The 26,273-nt window shown below is 44.9% G+C and overlaps 1 protein-coding gene across 3 annotated transcripts in view; it reads right to left on the reverse strand.

Moving 5' to 3' along the window:
* SLC2A9 (solute carrier family 2 member 9) overlaps window positions 1-26,273 on the reverse strand; it is a 227,341-nt gene that overhangs the window by 70,169 nt on the left and 130,899 nt on the right. For all 3 annotated transcript variants that reach the window (XM_027545036.1, XM_027545035.1, XM_027545037.1), the window contains one exon: window positions 18,073-18,183. In XM_027545036.1, the coding sequence (XP_027400837.1) occupies window positions 18,073-18,183 (111 nt within the window). The remainder of the gene's footprint in view (window positions 1-18,072; window positions 18,184-26,273) is intronic.

A 26,273-nucleotide genomic window follows, 5' to 3' on the forward strand; every position in this document is an offset into this window, starting at 1 on the left:
ATTTCAAATCCTGAAAGATGATGTTGTGAAAGTGCTACACTCAATATGCCAGTAAATTTGGAAAACTCAGTAGTGGCCACAGGACTGGAAAAAGTCAGTTTTCATTCCAATCACAAAGTAAGGCAATGCCAAAGAATGCTCAAACTACTGCACAATTGCACTTATCTCACTCGCTAGTAAAGTAATGCTCAAAATTCTCCAAGCCAGACTTCAGCAGTACGTGAACCGTGAACTTCCAGATGTTCACGCTAGTTTTAGAAAAGAAGAGGAACCAGAGATCAAATTGCCAACAGCCGCTGGATAGTGGAAAAAGCAAGAGAGTTCCAGAAAACCATCTATTTCTGCTTTATTGACTATGCCAAAGCTTTGACTATGTGTATCACAATAAACTGTGGAAAATTCTGAAAGAGATGGGAATACCAGACCACCTGATCTGCCTCTTGAGAAACCTATATGCAGGTCAGGAAGCAACAGTTAGAACTGGACATGGAACAACAGACTGGTTCCAAATAGGAAAAGGAGTATGTCAAGGCTGCATATTGTCACCCTGCTTATTTAACTTCTATGCAGAGTACACCATGAGAAACGCTGGACTGGAAGAAGCACAAGCTGGAATCAAGATTGTCGGGAGAAATATCAATAACCTCAGATATGCAGATGACACCACCCTTATGGCAGAAAGTGAAGAGGAACTCAAAAGCCTCTTGATGAAAGTGAAAGAGGAGAGTGAAAATGTTGGCTTAAAGGTCAACATTCAGAAAATGAAGATCATGGCATCTGGCCCCATCATTTCATGGGAAATAGATGGGGAAACTGGAAACAGTGTCAGACTTTATATTTTTGGGCTCCAAAATCATGGCAGATGGTGATTGCAGCCATGAAATTAAAAGACGCTTACTCCTTGGAAAGAAAGTTATGACCAACCTAGATAGCATATTAAAAAGCAGAGACATTACTTTGCCAACAAAGGTCTGTCTAGTCAAGGCTATAGTTTTTCCAGTGGTCATGTATGGATGTGAGAGTTGGACTGTGAAGAAAGCTGAGCACTGAAGAATTGATGCTTTTGAACTGTGGTATTGGAGAAGACTCTTGAGAGTCGCTTGGACTGCAAGGAGGTCCAACCAGTCCATTCTAAGGGAGATCAGTCCTGGGTATTCATTGGAAGGACTGATGCTGAAGCTGAAACTCCAATAGTTTGGCCACCTCATGCAAAGAGTTGACTCACTGGAAAAGACTCTGATGCTGGGAGGGATTGGGGGCAGGAGGAGAAGGGGACGACAGAGGATGAGATGGCTGGATGGCATCACTGATTCGATGGACATGAGTTTGAGTGACTCTGGGAGTTGGTGATGGACAGGGAGGCCTGGTGTGCTGCGATTCATGGGGTCGCAAAGAGTCAGACATGACTGAGTGACTGAACTGAACTGACTAATAGAGTACAGGGAACTAGGTTCAATGCCCTGGGATACAACATTATGGGGGAAAAAAAACCATGAAAATGAATTGTGTGTATAACTGAATCACTTTGCTATGCACCAGAAACTAACACAACAGTGTCAATCAACTATACACCAGTTAAAAATTATTTTTAATTTAAAAATTAAAATAGGTTCTATTATTTGTTTGATTTTATAGGTAAAGGAACCGACACAGAGGCTTTGGAAAACTGGTTAAGGTCATGAGGCTGGCAGGAGGCAGAGTGGGCACCGTCTATAATCTTTCCTGGTCCATAAGACATTAGTATTTTCCCCAGCAGAATAGACAAAGCTCCACTTGGTAAGAGCACATGGATGCACCTGGATGCTCAGCACCTTCCTCCCTGTACCCTGACTCTCCTCCTCTCTTGAAGGTTAGGAGTTTCATCTTTGTTTTCCCAGAACCTAGAAGACCACCCAGTAGGTGTGGAGCCAACATTTGCTGATGGAGTGAAGGTTTATCTTTATAAGGCAAGTATGATGGTTCTCATATCTCAGAGGAGAGGGAGATGAGGATGGTAGGTTTACCCCATGGGAAGCCAGGTCCAGTGAGAGCCATGGAGGAAGCAAAGATTAGTAGTTGCTGGGAAAGTTGTAGAGAGAGAGAAGGGCATGCGTCTAAGTCATCTCTCCTCTCCAAGCTTTTATGAACTGAGTCCATCAAAGGGGAGGACCTGAGAGGGGCTTCCAGGACCAGAGCAACATGGCGGGAAGCTGGGTCCCTGGGAGGTGGGGATGGAGATCGGAGACACCTGGAATTAGAGGTCCAGTGAGATTATGGAATTTGTTAAAAGCCACGCAGAGCTCCTCAGAGATAAGAAAGTGGGGTAAATGCTCTCTCACGCCCAGGGATGTTTGAAAAATAGCTCTGCTCTTTAACTCAGTCATTCACCTTTTGGATATTTATCCTAAGGAAATAGACATTTGGTCAAAACTTTCTGAACAAAGATCTTCTTCATAGTGTTGTTTATGTGCTCAGTGGCTCCAGTCATGTCTGACTCTTCGCTGTAGTCCGCCAGGCTTCTCTGTCCATGGGGTTCTTCAGGCAAGAATACTGGAGCCGGGTAGCCATTCCCTTCTCCAGGGGCTCTTCCCAACCCAGGGACCGAACCCATGTCTCTTATGTCTCCTGCACTGGCAGGCATGTTCTTAAGGAAATAGAAATCTAGAGGTCTATCAACAACTGAATTAGTTAAATAAATATTGGAACATCCCCATGGTAATTGTGTAGAGATTCACATATTTTCAAAGAATTTAAAATAACAGAAAAATCTTCAGGATATACTTTTAAGTGAAAAGAGTAGGACATAAAGCTATAGAGACATCGACAGTTTTGTAAATTTTAGCTATATGAAACTAATACATTCTGGAAAAATAGATGCTAAAATAGTTTGTAATGGCAAACTGTGGTTGGGGGAATAATGTGTGATTGTGATTTTACTTATTATTTTTCTGTCTTTTCTAAGTTTTCTGCAATGAGCTTTTTAAATGTGCAGCTGTGTATTTTTACTTACTCTAGTTTGTTTCACTTTTTCTACTTCATATGCAGTGCTCCCATTACATTTAGTTTATGTTTTCCAATTTCTCCATCTCTCTTTTTTTTTTTTTTTGGATGTTCTTTCTCAAGCCTTTATCAAGTGTAATAGAAAAGCTTATATATATAATATATATTTTAGGGAACTCATGAATTTTCACCTAAAAATTTATGACGTGTTGATTTCACTTGTTTGACTTAGTTTGAATAGAATGCTAAATTTCTAGTTTAAAAAATAGATATGCAACAAGCAACAAAGGTTTATTGTATAGCACAGGGAACTTTAGTCAGTATCTTATAATAACTTATAATGGAAAATAATTTCAAAAATATTGTATGTGTATGTGTCTAACTGAATCACCTTGCTGTGCACCTGAAACATTGTTAAGTCAACTATACTTCAATGACATATATATATTAAGGAAAAAAAGAATTTGATTAATTAATGTACTTGTGGCCGTGCTGGGTCTTTGTCGCGCATGGGCTTTCTCTGGTTGTGGGGAGCAGGCGCTAGTCTCTATTGCTTTGCACGGGCTTCTCACGGAGGCGGCTTCTCTTGCTGTAGAGCAGGGGCTCCAGGCACGCAGGCTCCGTAGTTGTGGCGCAAGAGCTTAGTTGCACAGTATTATGTGGAGTCTTCCCAGACCAGGAACTGAACCCACGTCCCTTGCCTTGGCAGGCAGATTCTTAAGCACTGGACCACCAGGGAAGTCCTACAGTGATCTTTTCTAAGTTAAAAAAGGATGAAAAGACTTAACTAACACGTGAAGATGCAAACCCCTACTCCCTGAGTCACCAATCCAGTCTTGACTCTTTCCCAAGCGCCCGTGATTTTCAATACCTGCGCTGGGAAATTTTCATCACCCTGTACAGTGTGTTTCTGCTACAATCTAAGGATGTCATAATCGTTCTTATGCTCAATGGGGTCAAACCCAAAGTTACAGCTGGCACTGGAAATGCAGGCTGCTCATAACTGGACGATCTGTGGGCTTCACCTCATAAGCATCTTAGAGGATTCAGTTAGTGTAGCCAGGGACAGAGTGCAGAAGTGACTAGAGCCGTTACCATGACAACCGTCACAGTCATTGGGAGACACTGAGGTTGCTACACTGAGATTGATACATTGTCACACCTGAACCTGTTACTGACTTCAGTGCTGTTGGATGTTTTCCATTATTTGTATTTTTATTTTAGCTTCTTTAAAGGCACAATCATCGATTTCAGAGTCAGCAAGTGTGCCCCAAGCACAAACCAGCTGAGACCCACTCTCATACCATCATGCCAACATTCAAGTGCTTTCGGGGGATCTGGCTGCTTCTTTTCACTAAAGTGTCTGCAAGAACCAGGAACCTGAGCCAAAGTAAAGCTGGGAACATCATCTTTGATTTGGAAACAGTTTGTAGAAGATGCCAAGGAAATGTCTGTGAAACAAAGAAAAGATGGAAACCCTCTCCATCCTAGTGGGAAACAGGGTCAGTCTCCAGGGCTCTCTTCCTCCTTCTTTAAATAGCACCGAAGTGCATCCTGTCAAAAGGGATTAGACTAAACATGGCATTTCCACTCAACATGGAAATCATTAGTGAAGACATGAACTCAAGGTGAACAGCAGCCTCTGAAGGCTACTGGTGTCAGCCAGGGATGAACTGTTAGCCTCCTGATGCTTTAAAGACAGTCCCTCTGGGGACTCCTGAGCCAGGGTAATTCATCTATTCAGCAGCCATTTACCTTCACCTGCTGCCCACTACACAGTCCTAGGATCAGTGGTGGAATAAAAACGGTAAAAACTTTTTTTCTTGTTAGATTGATATGTAGTTAGATTCAATAAAATGTACCTGTTTTAAATGTGCAGTTTGGTAAGTTTTGCGAGACTTACACACTCATAAAGCACTGACCACACCAAGATATGGAACATTTCTGTCATTTCAAAGTTCACTGGCCCCAAGCAACCGCTGATAGCTTCCCACCAGTATAGATTAGATTAGTCCAGATGAGATGATATTTCCATACTGGTCATCAACATGCTTTTGGGATTCATCTGTGTTGTATACATCTGTAACTTATTCCTGTTTAGTGTTCAGTAGTATTCCATTGAGTGGATATAACACAATTTGTTTCTTCATTCATTAGTCGACAGACATTTGGGCTGTTTCCAGTTTGGGCTCTTATGAATAAAACTGTTATGAAGATCAGTGTTCAAGTCTCTGTGTATATGTGTGCTTTGATTTCTCTTGGGTAAATATTTATGAGAAAATGGCTAGGTTGTATGAGTAAAACTTGACAAGAAACCACCAAACTGTTTTCCATTTTAAAGTCCCTCCAGCAGTATACTAAAGTCCCAGTTACTCCAAATCTTCATCACCATTTGGTACTCTTCATCATTTTAACTTTAGTCATCCTTATGGTGAGTTATGTCCCATTATGGGTTTTAGCTTTAATTGCCCTGATAACTATTGGTGTTGAGCAAATTTTCATCTGTTCATGGTGGTTTTTGATATTTTCTTTCATAAAGTGTCTATTCAGTTTTCTGATCTTCAAGGGGGTTGTTGGTCTTCTTATTGTTGAATCACTGAGAATTCTTCACATACTCTGGATAAAGTTCCATGTGAACTTTGTGAATATTCCCCAGTCTGACTTGCCTTTCCAGTCCATTAACACTCTTTTAAATAGTTACAGCTTTTGCTTTTTAGAAGGACTCATTAATTAGTCAGCCTGCATTAGATCTTGGTTGCAGCACATGGATCTTCATTGCGTCATGCGGGATCTCTCCTTCTGGCACACAGACTCTCTAGTTGTGGCACTCCAGTTCAGTAGCTGTGAGCTTAGAGCCATATGGGATCTTAGTTCCCTGACCAGGGATTGAACTCACATTCCCCTCACTGTAAGGTGGTCTCTCAACCGCTGAAACATCAGGGAAGTCCCCAGCTCTTACTTTTACTTTTGATGAAATCCAACTGGTCAATTAAAAACAAGCTTCATCACCAGAAATTCACATCAGTTCAGTTCACTTCAGTTGTGTCCGACTCAGTGCAACCCCATAGACGGCAGCCCACCAGGCTCCACTGTCCCTGGGATTCTCCAGGCAAGAGCACTGGAGTGGGTTGCCATTTCCTTCTCCAGTGCATGAAAGTGAAAAGTGAAAGTGAAGTCGCTCAGTCTTGTACAACTCTTTGCAACCCCATGGACTGCAGCACGCCAGGCCTCCCTGTCCATCATCAACTCCCAGAGTTTACCCAAACTCATGTCCATTGAGTCAGTGATGCCATCCAATCATCTCATCCTCTGTTGTTCCCTTCTCCTCCTGTCCTCAATCTTTCCCAGCATCAGGGTCTTTTCAAATGAGTCAGCTCTTCGCATCAGGTGGCCAAAGTATTGGAGTTTCAGCTTCAACATCAGTCCTTCCAATGAACCAGGACTGATCTCCTTTAGGATGGACTGGTTTGATCTCCTTGCAGCCCAAGGGACTCTCAAGAGTCTTCTCCAACACCACAGTTCAAAAGCATCAATTCTTCAATGTTCAGCTTTCATTGTAGTCCAACCCTCAGATTCATACATGACCACTGGAAAAACCATAGCCTTGATGAGATGGACCTTTGTTGGCAAAGTGTCTCTGTTTTTTAATATGCTGTCTAGGTTGGTCATAACTTTCCTTCCAAGGAGTAACCGTCTTTTAATTTCATGGCTGCAATCACCATCTGCAGTGATTTTGGAGCCCCTCAAAATAATTCACATAATATTGCACAATTATGTTTCAATTTAAAAAATGGTTCATGCTTCTTGTGTCCCATCTAAGAAATCACTGCTTACCTCAAGGTTGCAAAGACTTCCTCCTATGTTCTCTTCTAGATGTCTTATAATTTTAGCTTCTATGTTTCAGTCTATGGTCAATTTTGAGTTAATTTGTGTGCGTACAGCATGAGACAAGAGTTTTTTGTTTTTTTTTTCGATGTGACTACTTTTTATGGCACCATTTCTTAATAAAGACTATCCTTTTGCATTAAGTCACTTTGGCACCTTTTGTATTTCTTACTTTATTCTACGCCATTGATCTGCAGCTATCCTTATTGTCAACACCATGCTACCTTGATTATGGTCTAGGGAACACCATTACAGCACTTACTATACACGAGACATAGTTCTAGACACATTTATGTATATTGCAATAACTTAATCTTCATAATGTCTCTATTATGCTATTAGGGTATGCTAGGGTATGCTATTAGGGTATGCTACTATCATCCTCTGTTACATCCAGAAATTGAGGCTCATAGAGGTTGAGCAACCTACCCAAAGTCACACAGAGGCAGAGCCGCCATTTAAGTGCAGGTAGTCTGGTTCCAGAGTCTTGCTCTTAACCCCTGTACTACAGTACCTCTCCTCACTGTCAGTAAGACAAGTAACATCTAGAATTACGAAAAGAATGCACACACTTTCCCAAAGCTTTCTTTCCTTCATTGTGGGAGGCCCTGGCACTGGGGCACAGAGGAGAGACAGGAGTCCCTGCCCTTGGGGAATGAATGAGTTGAACTGTGTCCTCCCCAAAAAGGACAGGTTGAAGGCCTAAGCCCTGGTATCTCAGAATGTCACTTGATTTGGGAATAGGGTCTTCACAGAGGTAACCGGGCTTCCCTGGTGGCTCAGTGGTAAAGAATCTGCCTGCCAACGCAGGAGACGCAGGGTAGATCCCTGGGTCTGGAAGATCTCTTGGAGGAGGAAATGGCAACCCACTCCAGTATTCTTCCCTGGGAAATCCCATGGACAGAGGAGCCTGGTGGGCTATAGTCCATGCGGTCACAAAAGAGTTAGACACAACTGAGCAACTTAACAATAATGACAACAACAGAGGTAATCAAGTTCAAATGAGGTCCTCAGGGCCCTAATCCAGGATGACTAGTGTCCTTATAGACAGGGGAAAATGTGCACACAGACACGCACACAGGGAGAAGGCCACGTAACGGTGAAGGCTGGGATCAGGGTGATGTTTCCACAAGCTGAGGAAAGCCAGTGATTGCCAGCAAATGTCCAGGTGCCAGGGAAGAGTCCTAGAACAGATCCTCTCTCAACCTCAGAAGGAATCCATCCTCCAACACCTTGTTTCAGACTTCAGTTCAGTTCAGTTGCTCAGTCGTGTCTGACTCTTTGTGACCCCACGGACTGCAGCATGCCAGGCCTCCCTGTCCATCATCAACTCCTGGAGTTTACCCGAACTCATGTCCACTCAGTCGGTGATGCCATCCAACCATCTCATCCTCTGTCGTCCCCTTCTTTCCTGCCTTCAATCTTTCCCAACATCAGGGTCTTTTCAAATGAGTCAGCTCTTCGCATTAGGTGGCCAAATATTGGAGTTTCAGCTTCAACATCAGTCCTTCCAATGAACACCCTCCAGAAAGGTGAGAGGTCTGCATCTAAGCCACTCAGTTTGTGATACTCAGTCTGTGTGCAGCTGTAGCAAACACATACAGGGAGCTCAGGTCTGATGGAGAGCAGGGCTTAGCATATTGTCTGTTAAATGATGAAGCAAATGAAGAAAGAAGGAAAGGGTGGAGGGAAGGAAAAGAGAGCCTAAAGGACAGGGAAGCCTGGCATGCTATAGTCCACGGGGTCGCAGAGTCAGACACGACTGAGTGACTGAACAGTAACAGCAAGAAATTTCATTTATTTCAAATGTGACTCAATCAAAGCTTTCAAATCTGACTTAATGTGTCTTTACAGTGTTTCACATACATTGTGCATGCTCAGCTGCTTCAGTCATGTCAGACTCTTTGTGACCCTATGGACTGTAGCCTGCCAGACTCCTCTATCCGTGGGATTCTCCATGCAAGAATACTGGAGTGGGTTGCCATGTCCTCCTCCAGGGGATCTTTCCAAACCAGGGATTGAACCTGCAGCTCCTTCTTTACCACCGAGGAAGCCCTTCACTTACATTACTTTATACAATTTTATAGGTCAATCTGTCTATATTGTGTTGCCTGTTTGCAGCCAAGTGTCTAGGGTTTGAAGAACTCAGCAGTTGGTAGAATTCCTGACATCTCAGGGTTGGCAGGGCCCAGTAAGAGTTCACTCAGTGGACTCAATGGTGAAGAATCCACCTGCCAATGCAGGAGATGCCAGAGACATGGGTTCAATTCCCAGGTTGGGAAGATCCCCTAGAGGAGGAAATGGCAACTCCAGTATTCTTGCCTGGGAAAATCCCATGGATAGAGGAGCCTGGCAGGCTACAGTTTATGGGGTCACAAAACGTCAGACGTGATTGAGCACACATATAAATACACCATGTTCTTTCTGTCCTATTCCAGGCCGGGCCCTTTCTGATCCTGCTGGGTCCTGTGGACTCAGCCTTTGCCTGGCCTGACTTCCTGCTCCTGAGCAGCCATGTGCGCTGACTGTGCGCAGGACTTCAGAGAGAGGAAGCGCTGTTGCCGGGGTCTCCACCTCCTTCAGAGCCCCTGATCTGACTGCCTGGGGCAGAGGATGTGGATCCCAGCCAGAGGCAAAGCGCTCCATCTACTTAGCAGATGCTCCTTTCCCAAATGGCTGTAATTGAGTCTCACTCAATTAAGCAACTATGTACTGGGTGCTTATTATAGACTGGCTCTTAGCCTAGGGGAACTCAAGCAGACTCGGGCTGCAGAAATCCAGCTTGACAAAACTGTCGTCATTTCTTCAAACCTGCTGTGTGTCACACACACACACACACACACACACACACACACACACACACACACGCACACGACCTGAACATTGGAGCAAGATGCCTCCCAGACAGAGGCCAGCACCGCAGTATCCCAAATGGTTGTCCTTGATCTTGACACTTGGGGATGGTGGGGGTCCCTGAGGACCCCCAGCTCAGGGGGGTCACACCAACAATTAGTGATGCTCTAGACAGAAGCTGGATTATTGGTTAGGCTTTAGTTATAGAAGGATGGGAGAAAGGAATACAGGATGTGTTTGTTATTATTGCTGACTCGGCTCTCTTGCTGAGAGAGGAAAGCCAACACAGATTGCGTGAGAAAAAATGTCAAATTTCCATATTACTTTTAACTGCTATACTTCTGTTTTAAATATGCAAGTGCTAACCTAATCTTTGCCTTCACAAATCTCAGTCTGAAAAGAAGCAGAGACCTTGGTTATCTGCGAATTTAAGTCCATGTTCAGAAGACCAAGGTCTCACAAATCATTTTCTACTTGAAAAAGGCTCTCTCTAAATTGCACATTAAAAAATAATTCACTGAAACATAAATTTTGTTCGGAAAAATGAAAGTCGCCAGTTATATCTGATTCTTTGCAATCCCATGGACTATATAGTCCATAGAATTCTCCAGGCCAGAATACTGGAGTGGGTAGCCTTTCTCTTCTCTGGGAGATTTTCCCAACACAGGGATCGAACCCAGGCTTCCCACATTGCAGGTGGATTCTTTACCAGCTGAGCCACAAGGGAAGTCCTTTGTTTGGAAATTTCTATTTCCAAGATGAATGTGTGTGAGACATGTATCTCTGTTTGGGCCAAAGGTATGAGAAATGAAGAAGGTAACTTTCAAAATGATTGTTATTCCAGGTGATCAAATGATTCTTAAGTATAATAAATTCAAGTGGTCTTGAGACATTTCAAGCAAAGGGCAAAATCAGACTTGGATGGGAACCCACTGGAATCGCAGCAGAGGTTGCCAGCAGACCAGGCTTCTCCAGGTTTTCAAGTCCTGGGAGGACCTTCTCCTCTGAGTCACTTTAGAAATGGCTTCAGGCCACAGCTTCTGTAGCTTCTAAGGGGCACACGTCCCTCCCTCCCACCTCTCTTGGGAAAGTAAAATGTGATCTTAAGAGGTTTATGATCATAATTTAAACCATTCTCAACTTTGGGCAAATGGGAAATTTGAATTTTCATTCATTCATTATAACAATAATGAATGTTTATTAAGTACCTGCTCCGTGCCAAACACTGTGAATCACTGTATGATTCTCAGGATAAACCTGTTTAGATAAGGATTTGTTCTCACCCCACCGCTTACTCCAAGAGAAAACTGGGGCCCAGAGAGGCTAAATAATGGGCCCAAGGTCACCCACCTGGTAAGGCAGGGCCTGGGGACCACATCACACCGCATCATCACTTCTACCCACTCTCTCCTCTAAAACACAGTTGATCTGGGGCTCGAGACTGAAGGAAACACTAAAGGTTTTGATGATGAAACTGTGAGACTTGTTGGGAAGCAGAGTGGGTGGTGGAAATCAGTAGATTTTTTTTTTTACTTGAGCTCGATGACATAGTCCATTCCCTGACAATCGCAAACACTTACTGAGGAAGGAGTAAGAGTGGTTTATGTGAATTCTGCTTACCCTGATTTAAAACACATCCCTGCCTCTTAATGGAATGTCTTGAATTCCACAAGCCAGCCACGTGGCAGCAGACCCTCGGGCTCGCGTGGCCTGAGTGACACTCTGTGGACCTTCACTCATTAGAGAGTTAATGCTGTGTCAAGAAGAGCAATTTGGAAAACCAGCTCTTTCTGCAAGATGGCAGTTATTTACAACTGCCCAAGCTGACTGGCAATGCCAGGAGCCGAAATTAATTGCAGATCAAATGAACAAAAATGTCTTTCTCGGTGTTTTTAGGGCCCAAAGCCATTTTAATAGACTCTCAAAAATCTCAGTGAGAAGAAAGAAGGGAAAAAAAAAACAACCTTGGCAAGTCCTTTTGATAGGCAATTACTGCCCAGGGTTGGAGGAATAGTAAGTATATATTTGGAAACAAGGTAATAAGAACTTGGAAAGGGGCAAGTGTTAGTCACTCAGTCATGTCTGACTCTTTGTGGCCTCATGGACTATAGCCTACCAGGCTCCTTTGTCCATGGAATTTTCCAGGCAAGAACACTGGAGTAGGTTGTCATTCCATTCTCCAGGGGATCTTCCTGGTCCAGGGATTGAACCTGGGTCTCCCACATTGCAGGCAAATTCTTTACCATCTGAGCCACCAGGGAAGGAGCAAAAGATGTCCTGAATACTGACTGTCAGGACCACCCAGTGGACCTTCATGTACTTTGGGTTTTGTTTCTATGACAAATTCTGTAAGGTGGTGCATCAGTTTTCTGTGGCTGCTTTAAAAAATTACCACACAGTTAGTGGCTTAAAGAAACATATATTTAGTCTCTCACAGTTCTGGGGGTCATGAGTCTAAAATAGGTCTCATGGAGCAAAAGTCGGTTGTTGCAAGTTTGAACACCAGGCCAGGAAGATCCCACATGCCACAGTGCAACTAAGCCCGTGCACCACCACTACTGAGCTGTGCTCTAGAGCCCTGGTGGCTCAGATGGTAAAGCATCTGCCTGCAATGAGGAAGACCCGGGTTCGATCCCTGGGTCAGGAAGACCCCCGGGAGAAGGAAATGGAAACCCACTCCAGTACTCTTGCCTGGAAAATTCCATGGACGGAGGAGCCTGGTATGCTACAGTCCATGGGGTTGCAAAGTCGGACACGACTGAGCAACTTCACTTTCTAGAGCCTGGGAACGGCCACTGTTGAGCCCAGGTGCCTCAACTACTGAAGCCTGTGTGCCCTAGAGCCTGTGCTTCACAACAAAAGAAGCCACCAATGAGAAGCTGCTGCGGCTGACTCTGTCCAACCCCATAGACGGCAGCCCACCAGGCTCTCCCATCCCTGGGATTCTCCAGGCAAGAACACTGGAGTGAGTTGCCGTTTCCTGCTTCAATGCATGAAAGTGAAAAGTGAAAGTGAAGCTGCTCAGTGCGACCACATGGACCCCATGGACTGCAGCCTACCAGGCTCCTCCGTCCATGGGATTTTCCAGGCAAGAGTACTGGAATGGGTTGCCATTGCCTTCTCCGGAGAAACACTTGCACTGAAATAAGTAGCCCCTGCTCTTTGCAACTGGAGAAAAAGCCTGTTGATAGCAACGAAGACCCAGCACAGTCAGAAATAAATAGATAAATAAAATTATTTTTTAAAAAGTCAGTTGTCTGCAGGGCTATGTCCCTTCTGGATCTGTTCTCCATCTTTTCCAGCTTCTCAAGGCCGCCTGCATTCCTTGGCTTGTGGCCCCTCCCATCATCTTCAGAGTCAACATTACACCACCTCCGCTACACTATCACATCTCCTTCTCTGATTACAGCTCTCCTGCTTCTCTTATAAGGATGCCTGTGATTACCCTGGACCTACCGGATAATACAGGATAACCTCCCCATCCTAAACCTTTGACTTCATCACATTTGCAAAACCTCTTTTGCCATGTAAAATAGCATATGTGTGTTTCCAGGAATTAGGAAGTGGACACTTGGGAAGTCGATATTCTGCCTTCCACAGCTGGGCGTGGTTATGTACCTATTTTAAAGATGAGTAAAGAAATCCAGAGATCTTGGGCAATTTCCTTCAAACCACTCAGCTGGTAAAAAGATGACTAGGATTTGAATTCAGAGCAGCAGGCCCTAGAGCCCAAACTCTTTCTCCCCCCACACATTGTTCCATTACAGACTCCCAGCCTCATGCTGAATTTAATCTCATGATATTTCCGAGGATTAGTGTAAATGCTACCATTTTTAGGACTGTTTCCAGTGAACTAATCTGCATCTTCAACTCTCCTAGAAGATAAACTAGGAGGGAGCGCAGATTGGGAGCTTGGACACAGGGCCATGGGGCAGGTTGCCCTTCACCTGGCTAACTCCCGCTGGCCCTTCAGCTCTCAGACTCTTATGTCCCTCCTCCAGGAAGTCCTCCTGGAATCCCTCAAAGGAGAGCACATCCCAGTGTTACACATGACAGGTGTCTGTTTCTATGTCTTTCTCCTTAGGTCACAATAATGTTACTGGTGACTCTGAAGCACAAGCATGATATAAGCTGTTTGTAGCATGGATGAACTCATGAATGAGTAAGTCCACCAACATCTGGGGTTTCCCTGATAGCTCAGTTGGTAAAGAATCCGCCTGCAATGCAGGAGACCCCAGTTTGATTCCTGGGTCAGGAAGATCCCCTGGAGAAGGGATAGGCTACCTACTCCTGCATTCTTGGGCTTCCCTTGTGGCTCAGCTGGTAAAGAATCTGCCTGCAAAGCAGGAGACCTGGGTTCAATCCCTGGGTTGGGAAGATCCCCTGGAGAAGAAAAAGGCTACCCACTCCAGTATTCTGGCCTGGAGAATTCCGTGGACTATGGAAGTCCATGGGGTGGCAAACAGTGGGACGTGACTGAGCGACTTTCACTTTCACCAACACCTGGGCTTCCCAGATGGTGCTAGTGGAAGGACCTGCCTGCTAATTCAGGAGATGCAGCAGATCTGGGTTCAGTCCCTGGGTCGGGAAGATCCCCTGCAGGAGGGCGTGGCAACCCACTCCAGTACTCTTGCCTGGAGGATCCTTTGGACAGAGGAGTCTGGTGGGCTACAGTCAGACACGACTGCAGTGACTTAGCACGCACACATGCACCAACACTATGAAGCCAACATCCCTGCTCTGGGCCCTCACCGAGATGCCCGAACCTCTGGAATGTGCAAGATCCAAATGACTGTAGCCCATCAAAATCCAGACTTGGAGAAGCGGGCAGACTCTTCAGAGGCTCTGACCCCTAGCTCTGATCTTAGAAAAGTCCTCTCTTTCTCTCCCAGGAGGGCAAAGTCATTTCCCTCATTCCTGGGACTAATCCTCATAAGGACTTCATCAAAGGCTGTTGGCTCTACTAAGGATGATCTGCCAGCCACAGAGTGGGCACCAGAAGCCTAGGGTCAGAGAGACGGAGGCTGGAAGCATCACCACACCGTCTGTTGGCTCCTTTTTCAAACAGTCACTGGACTGCCAGGATTGATGTGTGCCTTCCTGAGACCTCAGGGAAAGCACTCAGGGCCTTGGGAAGAGAGAGGCCTTAGATGTTAGTGCTCCCCACACCCTCAGGTTCTGACCTACTGCTGTGGGATCCTGGGTAAGTCATTTCGTCTGGTCTTGGTTTCCTCAGATGGTTGGACAGCATCACCGACTTGATGGACATGAGTTTGAACAAGCTCTGGGAGTTGGTGATGGATGGGGAAGCCCGGTGTGCTGTAGTCCATGGGGTCACAAAGAGTCGGACATGACTGAGCCACTGAACTGAGCTGAACTGGCTTCCTCAGCTATGGAAAGATTGCGAGAGACGCTGAAAAGTCCTGCTCTCTGCAAGAATGTCCATCACAGCCTTATTTAAAGTGACAAACAATGGGAACCTACCTAGCCAGAACTAGAACAGTTCACACTCACTGAATTACATAACGTGCCAGGCATTGTGTGCATCACTAAGTATGTGCCCACTTGTTTAATCCTCATTCCTTCCCTATCAGGCAGGGATGGTGTCCTTATTATAGAAATGGGGAAATTGGGTCACAGAGCTGTTGAATATCTCACTGGGGTCATGCAGTTTAAACGGGGTGGAGCTGGGATCAGATTCTGGGCAGTGTGGCTCTGCCGTTTGAGCAGAGACACTCAACAACCTCACCCCATAGACAACGGTTAAGGACACGGCTTTACAGCCAGTTCTTGAAGAATGATACAGCTTTCACAAATAGTGTTAATTCAGAAGGGGCAACAATCTGTGTACTTTTTCTGTATATGTGTCATACTTCAATAAAAATTTCCCTGGTGGCTCAGTCAATAAAGAATCGCCTGCAATGCAGGAGACCTGGGTTTGATCCCTGGGTTGGGAAGATCTCCTGGAGAAGGAAAGGGCAACCCACTCCAGTATTCTTGCCTGGGAAATCCCATGGACAGAGGAGCCTGGTGGGCTCCAGTCCATGGGGTCACAAAAGATGGATAATACTTGGTGACTAAACCACCACCATCAATAAAAATTTACTCAAATAATAAATAATAAAATGGAAAATTATTTGGGACATAAGTTTAGGTGAACAAAAAGCAGAATTAAAATTAGTCTAAAGATAGGAGTTTTTAAATTATAGTTGATTCACAGTTTGTGTTAGTTTGTGGTATATAGCCAAGTGATTCAGTTATATGTATATACTTACATATATGTACACTTTTTCATACTCTTTTCCATCATAGGGTATTAGGGGATGTTGAGTATAGTTCCCTGTGCTATACAGGAGGACTATTGTTTATTTTATATATATCAGTGTGTATCTTCTAATCCTAAACTCCCACTTTGTCCCTCCCCCCACACCTTTCCCCTTTGGAAACCATAAATTTGTTTTCTATGCCTGTGAGTCTGTTTTGTTTAGTAAATTAGTTAATTTGTGTCATATTTTAGACTCTACATATAAGTGATATCATATGATATTTGCCTGACTTACTTCACTTAGTATGATAATCTCTAGGTCCATCCATGTCGCTACAAATGGCATTATTTCATTCTTTTTTATGCCCAAGTAATATTCCATTGTATATCTATATATAACACATCCTCTTTATCCACTCCTATGTGGATGGACATTTAGGTTGGTTCTATGTCATGGCTATTGTTAACAGTGCTGCTACCAACACTGGGGTGCGTGCATCTTTTTGAATTACAATTTTCTCTGAATATATGCTCAGGAGTGGGTTGCTGGATCATAGGCAACTCCAGTTCTAGCTTTTTAAGGAAACTTCATACTGTTCTCCACAGTGGCTGCAACAATTTGCATTCTCACTAACAGTGTAGGAGGGTTCCTTTTTCTCCATACCCTTTCCAGCAATTGTTATTTTTAGACTTTTTAATGATGATCATTCTGATTGGTGTGAAATGATACCTCATTGTAATTTTGATTTGCATCTCTCTAATAATTAGCAATTTTGAGCTAAAGATAGCATTATACTGAGTAAGATTAATACAGCTGTCTATGTCTAGAGAACAAAAGAAATTTTGCCAAACATACTTGGGTAGTATGATTGTAGGTATTTCTTCTTTGTTTCTATTTTCTGTATTTTATGAATTTACTCTAATGAGCTCATGTTGATTTCTTATAGCAACAAAATACTTTACACAAAAACCCTCAAAAAACCCTGTAATTTTCCCATCACTTTCATTCCAGGCTGACTGTGCTTTCTTGCTGATCAATGTAAAAATTACTAATGACAATTGTGTGCAGTCTGTAAATTGAGACAAGAATTTTGCGAAACTTCCAGGTTGTGAAACATCAAGATATGTTTTCCTAACAAAAAGACCGTGAGTGGAAAAGGGACAAGCATCGGGTCTCAACAATTTCATGACATGTGTTTTTAAAAGCATCTTGTTAGAATGCTCCATTAAGAGCAAGGAGCAAATTAAACTGTTCTTTCGAAAATGAGGCAGGAATACAATTAGAAGCCTCTGCCTGTTGGCACTGGCATCAATCTTGGCAGCGCAAATCAGTGAGCACAAGTGGAAATAAATGAGCTACTTCATCAAGGTCAAGGTAGACGAGAAAGGAATAGCTCGTAAAGGGGGAAACTGAAGAACAGAGAGGTGGGATGCATTGTCCAACACCACGCAGTGAAGAAGTTCCAGAGCCAGGATTCAATGCTGGTTTGGTCTGATTGCAAAACCTGTGCAATTGCTGCTAGATTCTGAAACCCCTAAGGTTTTATTTTCCCCTCAATGTTTATTGTACACACTCAAGTTGAGAAAGAGTGATGAGCTCTATGTCTCTCTTCTTTTGAACATTGTGGCTTATCATTAAAGCTTCCCTCTTGAACCGATGGACTGAAGTGTCCTTTCTCCTTTCTCTGCCTGGCAAACTCCTACATGTTTGGGGGTGGTGATGATAGCCAGTGGTTTTAAAGTCATGGTAACAGAACTTAGGTTTGCATAGACTCTGATCTGGCCTCCCAGGGAGCTACGGCCTCTTCACAGGGTGCCCATCACAGTGTGACATTTGGTACTAGGTGAGAGTTCAGAGAAAGGAGTTACTTATTTAAAAGAAGACAACAGGGAAACAAGATGTAGATAAGAATGTTCTCTAGATGGCTGAAACATCAGTGATAACTGCATGATAAACCCCCCAAATTCAGACACCTTCGGAGTGACAAAGGGCATGTTCCTTTAAAGGCATGCTGGTTTGTCCCCTGGAGGTTCCCACAGTGCTGTTTAAACCCCATGATGTTCTCAGGAATAACCCTGGGTTTACTTACAGAGAAGACGGCAGCCAGAGTCTCAATGCCACCGGTGCTCAGGGTGATGTATGGGATCTTTTCTGGAGTGATTCCAGCTTTTCCAAAGATACTGTTGGTGTAGAACCAAATCTATAAAGCAGGAGAGACAAAAAAGGCAGAAGGGTCAGTGAGAGGCATCTGCTCCCTAAACTAAATTCAGGTACAAGATGGTCTCTGAGATTTGCTGCTAAGTCCGGGGGCATAAAGTGGAGCTATGAGCCAAGGTGATGATTTATTTTTTTCCTTCTCCCATTACTAAAAGAATGTCTACATTACTGGGAGCAACATGTGCTTAGCTAAGTGTGGCAATGAGATAAGAATAGAAATCTTGGTGGAGTTTCCATGAATTCTCCTGAAAATTAGGTTTTCACCAAAGAGGTGTGATTCCATTTTTGCCCTTCCTCTTTTCTGCTGTCAGGATGGTGAATGTGATGGCTGCCGCTTCAGCAGCCCTCTTGGGACAGCACTGCTTTTAGCCCCCAAGGTAACATGCTGAGAATAAGAGACGGTATCTGATCCACATGACATTTTACTTCATATTTTGGAAAATCGTCAAACTAAATCTATAATGGGTACAACATGAATGAGGCTCCTGCGAGTTCCACAACTCTCAAGCTGCATAACTATACATAGAACTCTTATGGGATGAAAGCCACCTGTTCAGATGCTGGAGCAGGAAGTTAGAAGGAAACTGTGTCCGTACTCACTAGGGATGATTTTGTAGTTTATTATCCACACCTGGGCACTTTGGAGAGTGCTAATAATGTTTGTAGGACATCAGCCATAAACCAGGACTGCCTTCTGCAAACCCTGGTATGTGGTCCTGGGGCTACTGTACCAGAGCTTTCAATTTCCTTCATGTGAGAGAGAAGGCCTATTGTTTAGGTCGCTGTTGAGGTTTCTGCCACATGAGGTCAAACCTAAGCTTAACAGACACATGTCATCAGACACTGACAGGGCATCAGAAAATCCACGTTTGGAGTTTGGAGACCTGGCTCCCTCCTGAACTACCTGTGCGACCTCAGACAATTTTCTCTGTCTGGCTGAGATTCCTTCTTCTCCTTGGTCAAAAGAGGATAACCCTAACCCTTCCTGGGAGATGTCAGGAAGTGGGTAAGGACTGTCACTATTCATTGATCCAAACTTTTGGATCAAAAGGCTGAAAGTAAATCATTTGTGTTCCCTCCATCCCAGCCATTTCCTTGAAAAGCAACAGTTTGCAGAATGATAGAAAACCACGTACATCTAGAGACTCTCTGGAGGAGGAAATGGCAACCCACCCCAGTATTCTTGCCTGGGAGATCCCATGGACAGTGGAGTCTGGCAGGCTACAGTCCATGGGGCGCAAAGAGTTGGACATGATCACGCACACACACACAGACTCTGGTAAAAACTACTGCACATGAAATTATCTGAGCTTGTGGGCACTGATACATCTGGTGGCAAACATGGGAAAGACACTCCTGTTTGTGTCTGCCTCTCATTTGAGTGAGCTGATAAATTAGAATTTTAGACTGTATCTTTGCTGTCACATCCATAGCGTAGAGAAGTGACTCCTGATAAATTCATTACTTCCTAGAGCTCCTGGGCTATGACAGAAGCCAAAATTTTCCCCAAAGCCTCAGTTTCCATTGGATTTGTTTATACGTTGAAGGTGACTGTGATCCGCAGCACATCTTCAGGGTTGGATCAAAGCAGTTTAGAGCCTTTCTTAATCTTCACCCAAGTTCATGGATTTTCAACAGTCAGTGGTCTCTCCGACCATGCCCAGTTGAACTTGTGAAATGAAATATTTCCAGCCATATCCATGGGCAAGAAAGGTCACAACCATCAGCGATTTCGTAAATGTCAATGAGGGCTCCCAAAAGGGAACACAATGCCAGCGATCCAGCAGATACCATCACCCGCTACGATGGTGATTGCTAAGGAACCCTGGGGAATGCAAGAAGCAGCCATCCGCTGCATCTACCATTCCTAACGTGAACAGGGAATTGAGGAAGTAAGCAATCAAGAAACAGGAACTGGCCCCTGATAACTGAGGTGCATACAAAAGGAGTAAATTCAATGAGCCCAGAGGCTTTCATCTCCCCATAAATGGAAGAACACTAAATCCATAAACTTGATATCTGATTTGCCTTACCTCACAATATCTTTGATGTTCAGACTGCCTGCTCCCTTTGTTGCAAACTTGTACATAGCCTGACTCCACCTCCCACCTCCGTGGAGCAGTTTTCTCAGGGCTACTGAGAGGCTACCTCCCAAGTTTGAGTCTTTAACATTTCCACCAAAGAAAACAACTCTACTTACAGGTTGTGACTTTTTTTTTCTTTCAGTTGACACCCCGCTGCAAAGGTGGAGGCTGATGTTTGTGTTATTCTCAGCGTCAGCCCTGAACCCCACCCCCTGACCTGTTCCTCTGTCAGAAGCTTCCAGTCTCTGATCTCATGTGATCTGTATTCCCCATGGAAGCTGGCGCCACGCTCCTTCCTGCCCCTCATGCCCCTTCCCACCCCAGCTTCTTCCCTGCCTCCAACTCTCCCTGGAGCAACGCTGCCTCGGGCACTCCTGACGGGTTTAAATGTTAGTGAAGAGTCACTGTGCAGAACACTAGAGACTCACAGGGACAGTTATAAGTGGCCCTCTCTTATGTGCATGCTAAGTCACTTCAGTCCAACTCTTTGCGACCCCACAGGGTGTAGCCCACCAGGCTCCTCTGTCCATGGGATTCTCCAGGCAAGAATACTGGAGTGGATTGCCATGCCCTCCTCCAGGGGATCTTCCCCACCCAGGGATCGAATCCACATCGCATACATCTCCTGCATTAGCAGGTGGGTTCTTTACCACTGAGCCACCTGGGAAGCCCCCAGTCCTCTTGTACTTAAATGCATTTCTGCAGTGATAGGCAGAAATCGGTCCTTTGGGTGGTCTCCCCATCCAGGGCCAGCAAGGAGGACCTGCTGGACTGGCCTTGTCCCCACAGGGAGGGCCCGCACATCACACAAGCTGCCTGTCTCATTTGGCTTCCTCCACGAACCCATCTCTCTCTCCCTGCATCATCTTACAGAGCTGCGTGGTAACTGCCTCTGTCTCTGCTTCCACTGAGGTTTATTTGATCTGGCAGTTTGAGGGCGCTGAACTGCATGGAGACACAAAGTCTGGAGCATGTCCTGCGGCGGACCCTCCCATGGACTATGATTTGTGTTGACCTCACCCCAACACAACCGTGCTCTCTCTGGTTGCCTGATCGACTCCATCCACTGAGGCAGACGGTGCAGTGGAAGGAGCTGCTATTCTGGGAGGCGGGCAAGGCAGGATTTCAATCCCAGGGCTGCCTCTGGTGACCTGAGGGTCTGGAGGCAAATGATTTCACGTCTTTTAGTCTCTGTTCTCTGAAAGAAGGTAATCATACTTGCAGGGTAGTGGTGAAAGCTTTTTAAATGAAAGTTTTCTTAAAGCATCCTTTCTCTAATGGGTACACAGCACACATCGAGCATCAGTCTGGAAGATTCCCGTCTCTCTATGGAGATGCCACTGCTTCTGGGTAAAGGAGGACATGGGACAGTTGTGTGCAAGCCCAGGGTGGAAGCATCTCTTATCTGCCTCCATCCAGCCTCCTCCCTGTGGGATGGACCTGTAACCAGGAAGGGTTACTTTTAAATTTACACTGGATCTGCTTCTGCGACTTTAACTCTTTGTTATAAACGGTGGCCTGCCCCAGGGAGATAACCTGAGCCTCCCACCTCTGAAAGACTGTAAGAAAGTGAAACTAACACATTCCCCTGCCTGAAGCCATTCTAGGGGACTTTTGCAAGGATTGAATCATCTTTTTACCTTATTTCCTCACCTGCCCCCCACCCCCCCACCTCTGATCCATAAAAGAACCTGGTAACCAGGCCCTGACAAGGTGGTTATTTTGAGGTGCTAGCCTGCCATCTTTTCGGTCAGCTGGCTTTCCAAACAGTTGTGTTCCTTGCCTCAACACCTAGTCTCTCGGATTCGTTGTCCAGTCGTGCGGCAAGCAGAGTGAGCTTGGACTCAGTAACAGACCTTTAAGGGACTTTGCAGGAGCTGGTGGGAGGAGGATTTGGGCCTCCTTGACCCCCTGCCTCTGATGCCCTAAAGCCGTATGCAGGTCAGGAAGCAACAGTTAGAACTGGACATGGAACAACAGACTGGTTCCAAATAGGAAAAGGAGTTCGTCAAGGCTGTATATTGTCACCCTGTTTATTTAACTTATATGCGGAGTACATCATGAGAAACGCTGGACTGGAAGAAACACAAGCTGGAATCAAGATTGCCGGGAGAAATATCAATAACCTCAGATATGCAGATGACACCACCCTTATGGCAGAAAGTGAAGAGGAACTCAAAAGCCTCTTGATGAAAGTGAAAGTAGAGAGTGAAAAAGTTGGCTTTAAGCTCAACATTCAGAAAATGAAGATCATGGCATCCGGTCCCATCACTTCATGGCAAATAGATGGGGAAATAGTGGAAACAGTGTCAGACTTTATTTTTCTGGGCTCCAAAATCACTACAGATGGTGACTGCAGCCATGAAATCAAAAGACGCTTACTCCTTGGAAGGAAAGTTTTGACCAACCTAGATAGCATATTCAAAAGCAGAGACATTACTTTGCCAACAAAGGTTCGTCTAGTCAAGGCTATGGTTTTTCCTGTGGTCATGTATGGATGTGACAGTTGGACTGTGAAGAAGGCTGAGCGCCAAAGAATTGATGCTTTTGAACTGTGGTGTTGGAGAAGCCTCGTGAGAATCCCTTGGACTGCAAGGAGATCCAAACAGTCCATTCTGAAGATCAGCCCTGGGATTTATTTGGAAGGAATGATGCTAAAGCTGAAACTCCAGTACTTTGGCCACCTCATGCGAAGAGTTGACTCACTGGAAAAGACTCTGATGCTGGGAGGGATTGGGGGCAAGAGGAGAAGGGGACGCCAGAGGATGAGATGGCTGGATGGCATCACTGACTCGATGGACGTGAGTCTGAGTGAACTCCAGGAGTTGGTGATGGACAGGGAGGCCTGGCTTGCTGCGATTCATGTGGTCGCAAAGAGTCGGACACGACTGAGCGACTGATCTGATCTGATCTGATCTGACCCCCTGCCTCTGATGCCCTAAAGCCCTCCTTCTTAACTCAGGACAGGTGTTCTAGAGACAAAGTATAACATGCAAATGATATGCAAATCATTTTCGTCTCTCAACAGCCTGGAAGGGGACATTGCCAGAGGATCAAAGACCACACACAGATGACAAGGCAAGAGCTGGACAGAGACCCAGGCCTGTGCTTCCTGCAGTGCGTTCTTCCCACTGCATGGGCTGTGCTGGGCTCTGAGCCCAGGTTCAGTTCAGTTCAGGCACTCACTTGTGTCCGACTCTTTGCGACCCCATGGACTGCAGCACGACACGCCTCCCTGTCCATTGCCAACTCCTGGAGTTTACTCAGACTCATTTCCATTGATGATGCCATCCAACCATCTCATCCTCTGTTGTCTCCTTCTCCTCCCACCTTCAATCTTTCCCAGCATCAGGGTCTTTTCAAATGAGTCAGCTCTTCACATCAGGTGGCCAAAGTATTGAAGTTTCAGCTTCAGCATCAGTCCTTCTAATGAACACCCAGGACTGATTTCCTTTATGATGGACTGACTGGATCTCCTTGAAGTCCAAGGGACTCTCAAGAGTCTTCTTCAACACCACAGTTCAAAAGCATCAGTTCTTCAGTGCTCAGCTTTCTTTATAATCCAGCTCTCACATCTGTACATGACTACTGGAAAAACCATAGCTTTGACTAGATAGACCTTTGTTGGTAAAGTAATGTCTCTGCTTTTTAATATGCTGTCTAGGTTAGTCATAGTTTTTCTTCCAAGGAGCAAGCATCTTTTAATTTCATGGCTGCAGTCACCATCTGTAGTGATTTTGGAGCCCCTCAAAATAAAGTCTCTCACTGTTTCCATTGTGTCCCCATCTATTTCCCATGAAGTGATGGGACTGGATGCCATGATCTTAGTTTTCTGAATGTTGAGTTTTAAGCCAACATTTCCTCTTTCACTTTCATCAAGAGGCTCTTTAGTTCTTCTTCACTTTCTGCCATAAGGGTGGTGTCATCTGCATATCTGAGGTCATTGATATTTCTCCTGGCAATCTTGATTCCAGCATGTGCTTCATTCAGACCAGAATTTCGCATAATGTACTCTGCATGTAAGTTAAATAGGCAGGGTGACAATATACAGCCTTGACGTACTCCTTTCCCGATTTGGAACCAGTCTATTGTTCCATGTCCGGTTCTAACTGTTGCTTCTTGACCTGCGTTCAGATTTCTCAGGAGGCAGGTAAGGTGGTCTAGTATTCCCATTTCTTTAAGAAATTTCCACAGTTTGTTGTGATCCACACAGTCAAAGGCTTTGGTGTAGTCAATAAAGCAAAAGTAGATGTTTTTCTGGAACTCTCTGGCTTTTTCAATGATCCAGTGGATACTGGCAATTTGATCTCTGGTTCCTCTAGCTTTTCTAAATCCAGCTTGAACATCTGGAAGTTCACGGTTCACATACTGTTGAAGCCTGGCTTGAAGGATTTTGAGAATTACTTTACTAGCGTGTGAGATGAGTGCAATTGTGCGGTATGTTGAACATTCTTTGACATTGCCTTTCTTTGGGATTGGGATGAAAACTGACCTTTTCCAGTCCTGAGGTCACTGCTGAGTCTTCCAAATTTGCTGGCATATTGAGTGCGGCACTTTCACAGCATTAGAAATACAGGGGATACAGCATGAGGGGATACAGGAACTGAGCTGTTATGGCAACTCATCCCCAAACTGGCAAGTTTCATGTTGAGAGCTGAACATAGACAGTTGAATCTAGAACTTCTACTCTGGCACACACTGGGGTGGCCACTTGGAAGGGCCCTCATTTAGCATTCTCTCCTGTCACGGGGACAGAGCAAATTCTTCTAGTGAGATGGTCTCAGTTATGAGGGTAACAGAACATTTAATTTCTCTAGTTTGAGTTAGGAATTTATCTGGGAAGAAACCTTGAAATGAAACCTGTTCATAATGTTTCTGTTCTTGTGATGAGAAGTTCTGTGCAGAGTATGACTTGGGGTTCTGAATTCCTAATGATGCTTAGACAAATGAGATGGACACTCACATGGCCTGGTTCCAGGCTGGCAGAGGGGGAGGGGTCACACTTTGCTACAAACCTGTCTCAGGCTCTCCTGCCTCCCACCCTCCCTTCCTTCTCCCAGCCTTGTCTCCCTTCCTTTCTATTGTTTATTCAGTACCGTGGGGAACAACATGCCTGTCCTTGCCCTCCCAGATCTAGTCTAGCAGGGAAAGGATATGTTATACAACAGTCACACAGGTAAAGAGTTCAAGGGGCACACTAGCTCCCCAGGAATGCTGTGACCCTTGGGCCCCCACAGAGTGGACAAATATGCTGGCAGTAAAAGGCCGTGAGTGAAAAAGGTGGCTTAAAGCTCAACATTCAGAAAACTAAGGTCATGGCATCTGGTCCCATCACTTCATGGCAAATAGATGGGGAAACAGTGGAAACAGTGGCAGACTTTATTTCTTTGGGCTCTAAAATCACTGCAGATGGTGACTGCAGCCATGAAATTAAAAGACGCTTACTCCCTAGAAGGAAAGTTATGACCAACCTAGACAGCATATTCAAAAGCAGAGACATTACTTTGCCAAAAAAGGTCCGTCTAGTCAAAGCTATGGTTTTTCCAGTAGTCATGTACAGATGTGAGAGCTGGACTATAAAGAAACCTGAGCACTGAAGAACTAACTGATGCTTTTGAACTGTGGTGTTGGAGAAGACTCTTGAGAGTCCCTTGGACTTCAAGGAGATCCAACCAGTCCATCCTAAAGGAGGTCAGTCCTGGATGTTCATTGAAAGGACTGATGCTGAAGCTGAAACTCCAATACTTTGGCCACCTGATGTGAAGAGCTGACTCATTTGAAAAGACCCTGATGCTGGGAAAGATTGAGGGCAGGAGGAGAAGGGGATGACAGAGGATGAGATGGTTGGATGGCATCACTCACTCAATGGACATGAGTTTGGGTAAACTCCAGGAGTTGGTGATGGACAGGGAGGCCTGTTGTTCATGGGGTCACAAAGAGTCAGACACGACTGAGTTACTGAACTGAACTGAACTGAACATCTAGAATG

The sequence above is a fragment of the Bos indicus x Bos taurus genome, chromosome 6, assembly GCF_003369695.1.
Source record: "Bos indicus x Bos taurus breed Angus x Brahman F1 hybrid chromosome 6, Bos_hybrid_MaternalHap_v2.0, whole genome shotgun sequence".
In the NCBI taxonomy this organism is placed as follows: domain Eukaryota; kingdom Metazoa; phylum Chordata; class Mammalia; order Artiodactyla; family Bovidae; genus Bos; species Bos indicus x Bos taurus.